This window comes from Cimex lectularius, unplaced genomic scaffold, assembly GCF_000648675.2.
Source record: "Cimex lectularius strain Harlan isolate CLEC.00 unplaced genomic scaffold, Clec_2.1 scaffold60, whole genome shotgun sequence".
In the NCBI taxonomy this organism is placed as follows: domain Eukaryota; kingdom Metazoa; phylum Arthropoda; class Insecta; order Hemiptera; family Cimicidae; genus Cimex; species Cimex lectularius.
In genome coordinates, this window is record NW_019392643.1 from 752,196 (window position 1) to 768,294 (window position 16,099).

General features: G+C 33.4%; 1 protein-coding gene and 1 long non-coding RNA gene across 3 annotated transcripts in view; both read right to left on the minus strand.

Moving 5' to 3' along the window:
• Positions 1-14,078, minus strand: part of LOC106661171 — a 53,429-nt gene extending 39,351 nt beyond the window's left edge. Inside the window, exon 1 of the long non-coding RNA XR_002910897.1 lies at positions 14,062-14,078. This is a non-coding gene — a long non-coding RNA (uncharacterized LOC106661171). The remainder of the gene's footprint in view (positions 1-14,061) is intronic.
• Positions 1-15,079, minus strand: part of LOC106661170 (follistatin-A) — a 116,739-nt gene extending 101,660 nt beyond the window's left edge. Inside the window, exon 1 of one of the 2 annotated variants that reach the window (XM_014384410.2) lies at positions 14,948-15,079. In XM_014384410.2, the coding sequence (XP_014239896.1) occupies positions 14,948-14,999 (52 nt within the window). In that variant the 5' untranslated portion in view covers positions 15,000-15,079. Of the gene's footprint in view, positions 1-13,987; positions 14,079-14,947 lie in introns of those variants that run through there. The other variant, XM_024230057.1, reaches the window with a different exon arrangement.
• Positions 15,080-16,099: the final 1,020 nt, after the last annotated feature.

Consider the following 16,099-nt stretch of genomic DNA (forward strand, 5'->3'; position numbering starts at 1 on the left):
AATATCCCTATGAAAATTAATTAAGATTGCAATTAAAAATTATATGAAATAAAATATAAAGTTAAAGGGTTTTTCCTAGATAGATATATTGATATATTCCCTTTATTTTAATATTGTATTCAATTTTACATAATTTTAAATTTAAATTGTAATTATTTTTCATAAGGTTTTTAACATTCCAATTATTTCATATATCAAAAAATCTTAAATCAAAAGAATTATTTTTTATATATTAATTTTAATTAACTTTCATATGAACTTCTAAGAATCAAACTATTTTATGTTAAACAAAATTCTCAAATATACAGGAATTTTACTTTACATGATTATTTTTCGTAATCTCTTAATTTTTTAATGCTTTAAAGAAAAAGCTAATTTGGCATTGTGCTGATGTAATTGATACCAGTCTTAATATTATAATTATATAGAAAAGATCAGGGACAAGCTATTTTTAAATGGTTAAATTGACATTAAAAAGAGTTAATGTAAAGTTAAAAAATGATAATATCAAATTAAAAAAAGTAAACTGATGCCAAAAAAAGCTTGCGGTGAAACTTTCGCCCAATGTGGTACAATTTTTCGTATGTTTGGAATTTTGTCAACTTGGCAAGTTTCGTAAACTCTTGAAGTTCATTAACACATGGGGAAAATGCGGGATAAAAAAAAGGGTGAACCGAATGTAGGACAATTAACACCTACGCCGTCAAAAAACCGTTAATGTGTATATAATGACAAGTAACCCGTCCTATAATTAAAACAATTACCCTTTACCTAAACCTACAGCGGGTAATAAAAAGAATAGAAACATAATTACTTTTAAACTAGATTGAAGATAAAAAAATTTTCTATCTTCTGAATTTTTTTTCCAAGTACCTTTTTACTTTGGAATTCGCCTTTTTCGTATCAAATCAATCCTTTTTAAATGCAGATTTACCTTTTTAACTTTAAATTATCCCTTTTTAATTTCAATTTAACCCTTTCTAACTTTGTACTAGCACTTTTTAATTACAAATTAACCATTTCTAAGTTTGAATTAACTCTTTTTAACTGGAAAATAGCGTTTATTAATTAACCCTTTTTAATATCTAATTTATATAGAAAATATCAGGGTTTGCCTTATCTCTGACCTTTTCTTTGTAATTATAATATTAAGGCTGATATCAATCACATCAAGATAATGTGAAATTAAACCTTTGTAAAAAGTATTAAAAAAGCTTAGGAGCTGACATGAAAAATAATCATGTAAAGTGAAATTCCTGTATATTTAAGAATTTTTTTTTAATAAAAAATAATTTGGCTCTTGGAAGACGATATGAACATTAATTAGAATTAAAATGAAAACATTATATAAAAAAATAAAAGATTTTTGTTTTAATTTGAGAAATTGTGATTTTTAAGAGCCCAATTATTTTATACATAAAAAACCTTCATCTAAAAGAAAAATAATTTGTTTTTATACTTAATTTTAAATGGTCTTTAATTTTAAATGTAATTAATTTTCATATGACCTTCTAAGAGCCAAATTTAACTTTTTTTTTAGACTGTAGAATTTTACTAGAGTTATTCATTTTAAAGTTATTAGTTTCATCCGTCAAGCTGGAATAGAGAAGACGTTTACGACGAACCAGCCTTGAATCCTGTGGAATTTGACTTTCTAAGCGGTCGTTACGCTTCGTAATCGTGATAACTCAATTTGACAGAAAGTCCCGACAAATCGACACCGTTTCCAAGCTCTTCTGCGTCCGCTCGCTGACAAGTTTGATTCAAAGGAAATAATGAGGTTCGATACGTGCAATTTGCCTAAAACTTTCCACATTTTTTAATGCTCCTACAAGATAATATTTGTATTATTTAATACTAACGCAATTTTGATTACGAAGAGATTTGGTGAAATTTTTTCAACAAGTAGACAATCGAGAAATTTCAGGTTGTCTGCGGGGTGTTGAACCCGAAATTTGGTCTTTACTGATCACTTTTGTCTGCCTATCCTCGTTGGGTGGGTTTTCAGACGGGTCTAGGCATAAAATGATCGGTAACGACCAATTTCAAGTAGACAACTAGCTCAAAACCTGGCCCATGGGTTTTCAATTAAGAAATGTCAAAAGTATGGTAAAATGATTTATTGATATTTAACCATGTTTCTTGGTAAAAAGATAAATATATATTTTAACTGACTTTGCTAAGTTGCTAGAACACTTACCACACCTGGCTTCTTTGAATAAATAGAACATGAGATAGAACACAGAATACAATAAAATCGAAAAAATCTCTATTTTTGCACTAATTATGTATACAAAGGTGTAATATGTAACGTGAAAAATTTTCGGTGATATGTGTCGTAACGCAAGAATGGCACAATTACACAGAAGACAAACACTTTGAGTGAGTAGAAATACTTTGAATAAATATTAAAAAAATATTTTGCATTGTATAAATTCACTTTTTTCCAAGTACTACATGTATTTGTTAAATGTAAACAATGTTTGTAAATCCCCGGCCCTGAAGATGATCTCAATAAAGATCGAAACGTTGGCACGATAAAGAAAATGTTTTTCTGAAACCTACATCACACCAGACCGCATCTCACAATTTCTGAATAATTTTCGGTGATACTTGGTCGATAAATATTAGACGTGTGTCGACCTTTCTTACCAATGGGTTGAGGTTGAGCCGAGAATATATATGTTTTATGACTTTTTTTACGAGGGTTCGCAACAGCAGAGGTTATATCAACCCTCGGGGTGCCTGTGTTTTTGAAAAAACCCATTTGTAAGTATTTTGGATTGGAATGCAGGGCCGCTGGATTCGAACCTGGGACCTTTACCTTACAGTGATGAGAGCCGTGTCAACGCCTACACCATTGCGGCCACCTGTTTCTAGGGTTTTTGCTTCAGTCGATTTGTGTTTTGTTAGGATAAAAAATAATATGCTATGATAAAATAATAATAAGGAATGTATTAAATGAGAGTAGATGTGTAAAAAGTTACAAAAACGAGAAAGACGCTTTCAGTAAAGTAAGTCAAAATCTTTTATTGTGAAAAAATTAATTCAGATTCGTTTTAAGCATACTTTAATGCCCTTAAATACGGATTTTCATAATATTAAAGATTTACATTTTTTGGTCTGGGTTAGTAGCCGGAAGCAATTTTTTTCTCCGATGTATGATGTTCCACGTAAAAAATTCATAACTACACTGGATCTTATCAAAATTCAACGTTATTTTAACCGTTAGAAAGCTAAATGTATCTATCTTTACTCTACGCCAAGAAGCTTTAGATTTTATGTCATTATAAATGAGAAAAAAAGATAAGACCAACAAAAAAACTCCTCATACGTTTCATTTTATATCCCCGCTTTTAATTGATCGACGTATGCCAAATTTTATGCCATTACGTATTGTTTATAGGGTCGAAACATCTGTAAAGTTACATGCAGATTTGTTGAGCCGTTTTAAAGTTATCACAGTTTTTTGTGATTTTCCTTTTAAAAAGTAACCTGATTTTGTGGAAAAATAAAATACACAAATTTGTATTTAGGGGCTTTTGAGGGTGAATAAAACGAATATGAATTTTGTTTCTAGCTAAAAACATATTTTACCAGACTTTGATAAGTCGCAAGGTCACAACGTCCAATTGTATTTTCCAGCTAGTCTCAGCGTGAGTATCGCAGATACTGGAATATATACAATTAAGTAACTTACAAGGGGACGACCAGGTAGCTGTGTCACGGATTTGGGCCAAACTTTTTTTTGTTGATTCTACACTCCAAATTATCGGAAACGTATCCGCCACTTCTGGCGAATAGGCCCTGGTTTCGCCAAAAAACAATTCTTTGAAAGTTGAAATTTAATATTTTTATTTCGCCGTTCTACTTGCTCAAATCATGATGATATATGTGAATAAATCATTTTTGCAGCATTTTTTATGTCGATTTCAATAAAAATATAGTAAAAGCTATCAAAATTTATCAATAACCAAAAAATTTCTAAAAACCAATTTTTTTCAAATAAACTAGGTCTTAATTTTTTTTTGGAACTAATACCCCATTTCGTTTTACCACCTCTACAGACCCCTAAATATAAATTTTTGTTTGAATTTAAATTTATCGATTTTTTTTCGATTGGAACGGCTATAATTCAAAAACGGCTAAAGGGGGGACGCGGTAAATTTGCGAAATTCTCTTTGATCATAACCCTGTCACAATCACATAAAAACGACAGAATACAAATTCACGTTTCAAATACTTCCACACAAAATCAATATTTCACCACAAGAATAGCACCACACTTTAAGTGAGTATGAAATATATAGTTCAAAATTTACATTTACAACTTAAAGAGTATTTTTTCCAATCGACATATATTGTGTAATTTACTCAAGCCTAGAAGATGACCCGAATAAAGGCCCAAACGTCAGTAAAAAAATGAAAAAGGTGTTTTTTCTAAACTACCTCATTCTTGACCGCTCCTCACGACTTGAATAAAATATCCATAATTAATCTTTTTATATAAGGTTTTTGGTTGAAATGAAAAAGCTAGTGTCACGAGCGGGATTCGAACCCACGACCTTTCAGCTCATTACGCCGCTGCTCTACCACTTGAGCTATCGTGACTTCGATCCACTCGGACACTAACTTCCCATCTCAACCCACCTTTTGAATTTTCCCTCCTTTTTGCCATTTTTCAAATGTAGTGTAATGAGGATTCGATTCTCGGGGACATTTAAATTTATCCAAGTGGCCACGGGGAGCTGATGATGTTATACTTCGTTTTACTTATTAAATCCATTATTGAAAAATGGCAAAAAGGAGGGAAAATTCGAAAGGTTGTAGGTTGAGATGGGGAATTGGTGTCCGAGTGGATTGAAGTCAGGATAGCTCAAGTGGTGGAGCAGCGGCGTATTGAGCCGAAGATCGTGGGTTGGAATCCCGCTAGTGGCACTAGCTTTTTCATTTCAACCAAAAACCTCAATAAAAAGATTAATTAATGGAAAGAAGTAATTTGGTAAATAGACCACTAAATATAATGGATTTAATATCCATATTGGGTGAAAATGAGTAACATCCAAGCAGAAGTAACTTCACGACAATGAATACAATTTTAAACCTTACCTAAATTAAGTCAAATCGGGAGTGGGTTCATCATGTGTTGACCGATTCGTAGAACAACATCCATTATCATTTTAACTAAGCTAAAATATTGCTTTTCTCTACTCTTAAGACCCAGTGGAAAGAACTCTCTGAAAGGAATTAAACATAACTAAAATAAACATTTAAAAAAATGTATATACTTTGCACAAAATTGGCGATTAATTAAAAGTCAATGTCAGCATCAAGGAGGGCCCCTAAGCCAATATCTTCAGATAATTAGTTAGCGTTGGCGATTACAAATTGGGTCAGAAAGGAGGATAAAGCTGACTAAAAGCTCATTAAGTACACCCGTCATTTTTGTTAAACATTTTACAAATCGTCCCACACGAAAATTGTAGTAAATCTTTAATTATTATTATATTTTTGTGTTTAGACATTGAAAGTATAAGTGTTTTTCCTTATTGAAATTATCTCGATTAATTCAAACTTGGAATTCAACTTGCGTTGCATCATAACTGATACTTCATTTGAAATTCCACCCAGAGCCATGACAATGATAAAAAACTAATAGTAGGCAGTTGAACACTTGTTCACTATCTTCATAAAATTTTATCTCCATTGACTCTGGGAATTTTCTGAACACGTGTTCATGGGAATCATACGGGTAGATCTATGAATGCGTTATTGCATATCGTCTCGGAGCACCTACGAGTAGTTTTATAAGGCTGGTCCTAAATAAGCTAAACGACGATGTTCTCGACGCGTCATATCCTCTCCCAATTTTTGAAACTGTACCTGTATCATTGAAATATCAAACCGGTGAAGGGTGGTTGACGATTTTTCTCTTCTATATCCAGATATAACGCGAAGCGACCAATTTTACTGGTCTCTCCCTAATCAGGACAGGAAAAAAGTCAATACGTCAGAATTTTAAAGGAGGCAAATGAAACATTATTTGGATGGGGAAGAGAGAGTGAGAGAGAGATGGGGAGAAAAAGAGAGAGAGAGAGAGTGAATGACAGATAGAATGAGTGAGAGAAAGAAATAGTATATGAGGGAGTAAATGAATGAGTGAGAGAGAGAGAGAGAGAGAGAGAGTAGATGAGGAGTAAATGAGTGAGAGAAAGAAATAGTATATGAGGGAGTAAATGAATGAGTGAGAGAGAGAGAGAGAGAGAGAGTAGATGAGGAGTAAATGAGTGAGAGAAAGAAATAGTATATGAGGGAGTAAATGAATGAGTGAGAGAGAGAGAGAGAGAGAGAGAGAGTAGATGAGGAGTAAATGAGTGAGAGAAAGAAATAGTATATGAGGGAGTAAATGAATGAGTGAGAGATTTTGAGAGAGAGGGAGTGGGCGACCCTAGTAACAGACAAAAACCACGCTTTTTTGACTATGCTATTTATGTATTTCAAGGCTATTATACAGGGTGTCCTTTTTAGATGGCCTGGCTGAATTTGTCTTGAACCAATGACGCTATAAAAAAAATTCGTTTTTAATATTTTTTAGTCTAGTTTCAAAATTTTACCGTTCTTTGGAGAAAGGTTATACACGGTACCTCAGGCCCACGTCAACTTCAAAATTTCAACTACGACCCTAACATCCTGCATAATTTTAAAGGACGTTTTACGCTGAAAACAATGTTGCGATAGAATTATTGGTCATAAAATAACAAAGTTATGGCGAAAAGTTTGAAAAATCGCATTTCGTTTCTTTCGTTTTTGATTTCGATAATTTGCTTCTTCACTAAAATATTAATTCATTGAAAAATGTTAATTGGTCAATCCGACCACGAACTGTAATGGATTTAATAATTAAACTGAAGTATATCTTCACGAAAGCACTCGTGGCCATTTTATTTGTCGCCGAGAATCAAATAGATTACACGGCATTTGAAAAATGGCAAAAAGGAGGGAAAATTCGAGAAGTGAGGTTGAGATGGGAAGTTAGTGTCCGAGTGGATCGAAGTCACGATAGCTCAAGTGGTAGAGCAGCGGCGTATTGAGCCGAAGGTCGTGGGTTCGAATCCCGCTCGTGACACTGACTTTTTTATCTCAACCTTATATAAAGATTAATTAATTGAAAGATGTTATTTCATCAATCCGACCACGAAATCTTGGAACAGGATTGTATTAATTGAGAATAAATAATAAAACGTTTCAAAAACCAAAAACTTTCTCAATAAAGTAGGTCAAAAAATCGATTTATGAAAAAATATTTGATTCGTTTTAAGCACCCTTTCAAGCCTTTAAATACGAATTTCTATAGCCAACAAAAATAAACTGTTTTTGAGCTTGATGAGTCTCTAAGTGATTTTTCACCGTCCGATGTCCCAGTTTTTAAAAATTCATAAATTATTTTAAATTTAATCAAGTTTAAAGTTCTTACAACCGTTGGAAAGCTGAATGTTTCTACTTTAATTCTATATCAACAGCATTTAGATTTTATGATGTGTGATAAGTGAGAGAAAGAAGGATGACAACAACGAAAACTTCTCGAACGTTTTATTTTATTTGTCTGCTTCTAATTTACTTGGGAAGGGCAGGTTTGTTCTAATTTAGGTTCTAAAAGCTACTGCGTTTCAGTTAAATAACAAAAAATTAGATTTTATACGACACCAACGGTAGCCCGTATGAGAGGGCAAAATATATGCTTTTTCTGATTTTGTTATGCGTGTACTAGGATAAAAAAATACTTTTTTTATAAACAAAAAATAGATTCGTTTTAAGCACTGTTGGGTGGAGGGGTCTTTCTAAATAATTGAAAGGACAAATCTCCTTACCCGGTGCGATAGATGCTCGTCTATAGCCGATCTAATGGGTTTCCCACTTCTGTAATCGGTTGAGAGGATGAGGATGATCTAGGAGGCAGCGGAGAAAATATATAATGAATTAAAATGAAAAATAATGAATAGGTCTTAATGAAATTAATGTTGAAATGACAAACAATTTATTAATCCTTTTGGAAATTACCTGAAGCAATGTAATATTATCGTTTGACTTGAGAGTACAAAGTAAATGAAATAAAACTAACATCCAATATCTTCTGCCGAATAAAACACTCAAATTAAAATAACAAACTGGGTATAACTAAAAAAAATAATCTAAAATAAGGGGGTGAATAATATGAAATTAATAATTGTTCCTTAAATTATCCTCTGCGCACATTTGAGGTGAAAGAAAAAAAAATAATTAAGCAAGCTTGCATGCAAAGTTATAACGAAAAAAATAAATACAGATTTTGAAGTACGATGTCGATGAATGGTGGGTTCACGTTGATGGATCGATGGACAAAGGAGATTCGAAGTCCCTGCGGTGTAATTCCAGATGTCCTATAAGCGAAGATCGAACGAAGTTCCTGCTTCTGTTGGTCGAGCAGCGAGATTTTCTGCCAGTGATTCCCACTATTTTGGCTGATTCGAGAACAGGCGATACCAATCACTCGGGACGACGATTTCCCCGAGTATCGACAAAGTTCTCCCCTTTTTCCGAAGACAAACGAACGAAGAAAATGATGAAAAAGGGTGAAGCCGAAAAAACAAAAATGGAGTCGAAGTGGTCAAGGCCTGAGAACCGAATGATCTTACCGCCGAGCGGAGTGTTATCGTTGTTAGAAGGCGGATTATTTCGGTCAACTGCTGGTACATTTAAGCGTTATCTATTTCTCTCTACGCCCAACGATAAATTTAAATTCATGACCAAAACTTATTTTACATTTTTAAAAAAGGTTTAAAATAAATTGAAATGGGAAAAGGGGAATGAAAGGAAAAATTATAAAGGAAACATTTTCTTGAAAGTTTAGTACCTTTAAATATTAAGCAAAATGCACGAGCTCAAACAAGCACCAAGAATAAGAAAATAATATTCCTGATTAAATTAATATTGAGAATTTCAAATCTAGAAGAAAAAATCATTTCACACTGTAGCAACTATCAAATAACGCACATTGGTCTGAAGAGAATGTTCGCATGTCCAAGGTTATAAGTAGGCCGAGGCAAGACAAAGACTCTTCTAATTCGTAAGTTGTTGTATAATATTTTAAGTAATTCATACAATTTTTAATATGGTTTCCTGCCTTGTTCTGCATGAATTGTAAGGATTTTATATATCGATCGATTTATTTTTTTATGTAGGATAAGAAAATAACATTCAGGATTGTATTAAATGAGATTAGCTATATGACAATTTGCAAAAACCAAAAGACACTTTCAGTAAAGTAGGTCAAAAAACTTGTATAACGAAAAAACAATTCGGATTCTTTTTTCAAGATCCTTTAAAGCCCTTTAATAAGAAACTTTATTTTACAAAAAGGGATTTTTGGGCTGTATAAGCAAGGGCATTTCTTTTCTTCGCCCATGTCCGGTGTTTTCTGCTTTAAAAATTAGTAACACCTCGGGATTTAATCCAAATTCAATATTAGTACAACTTTTGAAAACTTGAATTTTCCTTCACTCAGTCTCTATCACCAATCTCTCAGAAAACCTAATTTAAGAAAAGACCAATTCGGATTCGTTGTAAGTGTATTAAGGCCATAAATAAGTATTTTTAATAGCAAACTAAAAAGTAAACATATTTGAGCGGTATTACCCAGCCGGTGGAGTTTTTTTTTGGCAAATTTTTCCTCCGATGTGCCAGTGTTTGCTTCACATAAAAATGCATAGCCACTGTGGATTTTAACCAAATTTAACTTTTTTACAACCGTTCGAAAGCTGATTTTTTTCTACTTTTAAACATTACCAGTATGGTTTAAATTTTCTGTTATTATTAGTGAGAAAAAGAAGAGTGGAATCAACAAAAGCTTTCTAAACTTTTTATTTTATATCTCTATAGTTCTAAAAGTGAGATCCGATCTGTGCTATTATGTGTGATTTATAACTTATTTACAAAACTTGGGTTAAGTTTCCCGTAGATCAGTAAAGTCATTTCATAATTATCACCATTTTTCTTATTTTTGAACAAAAAAACATCGGAAATGCGTTTGTTTTTTCCAAAAATTTGTATTCGGGGTTTTTTCGTTGTGCAGAACACTAAAAAAAGGCTAAAATAAAGTTGAATTTGGGTAAAATCCAGAGTAGTTATGATTTTTTTACGAATGAATCGGTGAAAAAAAAATTCTTCCGGCTACTCCATCTCAAAAAAAAAATAAATCTAAGAGTTATAAATTTTGATAGCTTTTACTATATTTTTATTGAAATCTACATAAAAAATGCTGCAAAGTGATATATTCACATAGTTGATTTGAGCAAGTAGAACGCCGAAATAAAAATATTAAATTTGAACTTTCAAAAAATTGTTTTTTGGCGAAACCAGGGCCTATTCGCCAGAAGTGGCGGATACGTGTCCGAAATTTGGAGTGTAGAATCACCGAAAAAACGTTTGGCCCAAATCCGTGACACAGCTACCTGGTCGTCCCCTTGTAAGTTACTAAATTGTATATATTCCAGTATCTGCGATACTCACGCTGAGACTAGCTGGAAAATACAATTGGATGTTGTGACCTTGCGACTTATCAAAGTCTGGTAAAACATGTTTTTAACTAGAAACAAAATTTGTGTTTTATTCACCCTCAAAAGCCCCTAAATACAAATTTGTGTATTTATTTTTCCACAAAATCAGATTACTTTTTAAAAGGAAAATAAAAAAAAACTGTGATAACTTTAAAACGGCTCAACAAATCTGCATGTAACTTTACAGATGTTTCGACCCTATAAACAATACGTAATGGCATAAAATTTGGCATACGTCGATCAATTAAAAGCGGGGATATAAAATGAAACGTATGAGGAGTTTTTTTTGTTGGTCTTATCTTTTTTTCTCATTTATAATGACATAAAATCTAAAGCTTCTTGGCGTAGAGTAAAGATAGATACATTTAGCTTTCTAACGGTTAAAATAACGTTGAATTTGGATAAAATCCAGTGTAGTTATGAATTTTTTACGTGGAACATCATACATCGGAGAAAAAAATTGCTTCAGGCTACTAACCCAGACCAAAAAATGTAAATCTTTAATATTATGAAAATCCGTATTTAAGGGCATTAAAGTATGCTTAAAACGAATCTGAATTATTTTTTTTCACTATAAAAGATTTTGACTTACTTTGCTGAAAGCGCCTTTATCGTTTTTGTAACTTTTTACACATCTACTCTCATTTAATACAATCCTACATATTTAGATAATAAAGCTAATAAAATGCACAAAAACAGAAAAATTCAACGTAATTTTTCTGCTTTGGTCGTTCACTAAGTTTATTGCCTCTTTGTTATGTGTTTGGTTTTTGATTTTTACGTTGAATTTGGTTTTGTTTTTTGTGCTTTTTTATTACATTAAAGTTGGGAATTAAGTTTTGCCCAAGACAAAAAGTTGAATTATTGGGTTGTCCGGAAAATAATGCAGGATTTTAAGTTTTCATTAAAAAAAATCTATATAAAATATTCTGTTTACGTTTACAGGATTACTCATTTGTATGAATGTCAACACTTATTAATCCTCTTCCAAATGATATTGTTTGTTTACCTCTGTAGCATTCCGCTACTTGGAAATAATTCAGTCATCCTTATAATGTCAAAGCGAGAATTTCGTACGATTTTCTTTTACGAGTTTAAACTCGGCCGAAGCGGAGCCCAAACGGCTAGAAACATTAACCAAGTCTGGGGCGAGGGTTGTGTTAATGAGTGCACTGTGCAAAGGTGGTTTAAAAAATTTCGGGAGGGAGATTTCAGCCTTGAAGATGAAGAAGGTCGTGGAAGGCCTTCCTCTCTTAATGATGATGTTCTGCGATCAGTGGTGGGTGCAGAGCAACTCAAAGTCAGTAAAACGACCGTCGCTGACCACCTCAAGGCGATTGGAAAAGTGAAAAAACTCGAAAATTGGGTTCCACACTCATTAAACGATCGCCAAAAAAATCAGCGCTTTGATGTTTGTGCATCACTTCTTTGTCGAAACAAAAATGACCCATTTCTGGCCAGAATTGTTACATGTGACGAAAAGTGGATTCTCTACGATAACACTAGACGTTCTGGACAGTGGCTCGACAAAGGAGAAGCTCCAAAGCCCCCAACTCATCAAAAAAAGGTAATGGTTACGGTATGGTGGGCTTCATTTGGTTTAATACACTACAGCTTCTTAAATCCTGGCGAAACCATCAATGCTGAATCATACTGTAACCAAATTAATACCATGCATCAGAAATTGGCAGTAATGAAGCCCTCTTTGGTCAATCGGAAAGGGCCCATTTTGTTGCATGACAACGCTCGACCACATGTGTCACGTGTAACGTCACAAAAATTATTGGAGCTTGGCTATGAAACTTTGCCTCACCCACCCTACTCTCCGGACCTCTCGCCTACTGACTACCATTTTTTTAGACACCTGGACCACTACTTACAACACATAATATTCAAAAATCAAACGGAACTGGAAAATGCATTTATTGACTTTATCAATTCTAAAAATTCTGAATTCTACTCAGACGGAATTAATAAGTTACCAACACGTTGGGAGAAATGTATTGAGAGTATGGGAAATTATTTTGATTAAAGAACATTGCTTTAAAGTAACTAGTTTCTTTTTTTTTGTTTAATACCAAAATCCTGCATTATTTTCCGGACAACCCAATACTAGAGTAACCCCTCACCCCATTTTTCCCTTCACTACTTTTTTCCCATTTAGCATAAAATTTCAGCATTTTGGTTCGATGTAATTAAAGAATAGCGTAGACCGCAAGAAAGTTTATTAAATGCAGAAGTTGTTATGAAATTTACTATGCTCTACCGTCAATTTTTTCCAAAGAGGTTGCAAATTTTGTTTTTTTACAAATTTTAAATTTGGCAGTGTTTGAAACATTTATTGTTTGTTTTTGCTTTTTTTTTTTTTACTAAAAGTAAAGTTGAAAAATTTTGGATGGGTTACTCCTTAAAAGAATTTTAACGCTCATTTCGATGCTTTTTCCCAAAAAAAATTAATAGTTCAAGAGCTACGAGCAGATTTATGACGAAAACCGTAAACAGTCGGGGAAAACAAACGTAAAATGTTGAATATATTTAAATACATTCACAACAAAGGCGGAAAACTACATTTTTTTAATTAATTGAATTACTTGAAATATTGTTTTTATCGGTTTCTGTGGCGCCATCCGCCAAAATAAGTTCCGTTAAAATTGGTGAACCAAAGTTCGTACTCATGTATGTCTTCACACGAATACCGAAAATTTAAATTTACTTTTTTTTATATATAAAATATAACTAGGAAGATTACAACCGTTCTAATTTTGCATTTGAATTTTTTAGCGCTTTTCTGACTTTTGATTTGTAACACGATATTATTTTTGTTATTTGTTTAGGACAAATGTGATGATTTTATTTTCTAAAATGATTTTCGTGTAATTCTTCCAAGGCTGTACTGGAAATTCCAGTACCATTGTGTCTCAAATATGATAATTTTGTGTTTAACATCTCTCTCTCTCTCTCTCTCTCTCTCTCTCTCTCTCTCTCTTCGGTTTTTGGCCTTCGATTTCAACGGAAAGTGCACAATAGCATTACAATGATTTGTCGGAATTAAAAAATGCAATGCGCCCCATAAAGTCAAGGCAAAAAGTCCTTCATTACTTCCTAGTCATCTAATGGTGGCTCTTCTGTATCTCCATGATCAGCCTTGTATTACAAGTCTTGAAACCAGATTAAGTCCCAGTGTTATACACGCAAATTTAAAACTTTTTAAAAGTTTAAATTATAATTAAATTGTTTACATTGATTGAGTGCATTTTTTAAAATAAAATTCTCTGGATAAACAAAATTTTTACAAATATAAACATCAGATTATAGTGATTGTAAAAGGAATTCGCCTTTCTTTCTAACTCAAGTTTACCAGAATAAATAAAACTCAACGGTTTCAGATTACTCACGTTGCGATAAGCTGGCTGTCTACGTTTCTAATAGAGTGTAAAGGAATTCTAGTGTAAATAATCCATTTTCTCACCCGGATAATCAACCCTTCCACGAGGGGTGGTTCCGGGAAGAGGCCTGTACTCAAACTGTCTTCATTTCGAGACATCTACACGTTCTGTTGATGATTTGTTGACAAACCTTCTGTTATCGAAAAACCCGACATAGTAAAGTTGAAAGATGGCTTATAATTAATCTTGTCATTTGTAAACACGATCCGCAATTGGGGATTACGGCTCAAAATTGTCAAATGTTGGCGTATGTTTATATATTCTGAAATAAACGTCTGGAAGGATTGTTCAGGTTTTGGTGAATTTTCTTGGTGGTACTTTGTTACAATGTTTGTGCTATTCAACTCGTATTGTTTTTCTTTCAGGAGTATTTCAAATCGACGGAGGTCGTCCTCTGTGCCCAGTTCTTCTTCATGATAAGCGGTTTCGAACTGCAGGCTTTGAATGACAGCTTGCTTTTTCTTACAGGCTTCAAACCAGAGGATTTACGTTTCATTTATCGTCACGATGTTAATTCAGCTTATGAATAAGTCCGTTATCAGTCGAGTTTTGCACAACAAAAAACGTAACAATTTTTCAGCCCTGAGGTTTAGCCTAGTGCTTTCTGAAAATGCAAAAGTTTAATGAAAATGCTTCATTTGCAAAATTCTCAGTCTTTCTCTTTCAGCACTAACTTAGTATGTGCAGCATTGCAAAACCCGACAGAAAATTCATCCCTGTCAGAAAACTGGAGCGTACCAGATAAAATCCCATTATCGATCAACATCTCTGCATTGAACTGCAAGTGTTACATTTAAAAAAAAGGGGTTGAAAACAAACAAAAAAAAAATTTTCGAGAAGTATAAGACTCGTTAGGGGCTTTGGGAAACATCAGAAAAATTAAAGAAATAGTTTTTTTTTAATTCCCACCTTGAGCGGAGTTGACGACGAGGAAGAGGACGAAAAGCCTGAAGACGTCCATTGTACGTTTAACGAGCCGAGCACGCTCTGAGCTTGTCCATGCTCCTCAGATGGGACCGGGCTCCTTACTGGGGGTATTCCCCCCACCAACAACTGACACAAATCCCCCCCAAAATCCCCTCCAGGACTAAACAACACCCACAATATTGCCTAAACTGCAGAAACCCCGTCTAATTACCTATTTAACTATGATATAAACGGGCAGAGTGGATAGGGGGCTGCGTCCGACCTCCCAAACCCCTGCTCGTCACGAAGAACCCTGAGTATCGACAGCAATTGAATCTGACTCCTTACATTTCTTATTTTTGGCTTTTTTACATAAACTGTTTATTGCCTCAATACTTCCTAAGACTAAGAAGACACGTTTCGCCAAGAAGCGTCGTACTTCATGAATCCAAGCACCTTACGAAGAAGCCTGAGTTTCTCCGACAATTGACAAATCTGACTTCTTACATTTCANTTTCTCCAAAAATTGTCAAATTTAGCTTCTTGACTAACTAATTACTTTCTAAGACTTTATGTAGACCACGACTAAATCCAATAACTGAAAAACTCCCATAGCACTACATTCCATTCACATCTCCACACAATAAAGAGACGATGGCCTAGAGATATCCTCAACAATGACAATGACGACGAGGTTGAGTGAAAAACATCTTATAAATCGTTTATATATAATAATAAAATAAACATTTTATAAATCATGTCTTCTTGTTGGGTTCGTCCAGTGCATTATTTCTTCGTTCTTTCAAAGTTTTCTTATATTCTGTTGGTTATTTGCCATAACATTATTGCTTGTTCCTCCGGTTCTGTTGTATTATGCAACGGCAAAAATATTTACATAAAGGCAGAAAATTAACTGTTTCGCGTAAATTTACTTTTACAAAGTACACTTAAAACTTCATGCCAGGTTTTTTCTTTGTATAACGCAAAATTGGCTAAACTGCACTAACCCTGGGCAAACAGGTCCTTAACTATATAGCTATAACTATAAGCTTGATTATTAACAATTATTATTTAATATCACTTCTTATGTTTGGTTTTGGTATGCATTGTTTCTTAAGATTTGAATAAGATTAGGTTCTGGCATTTTTGCCATAA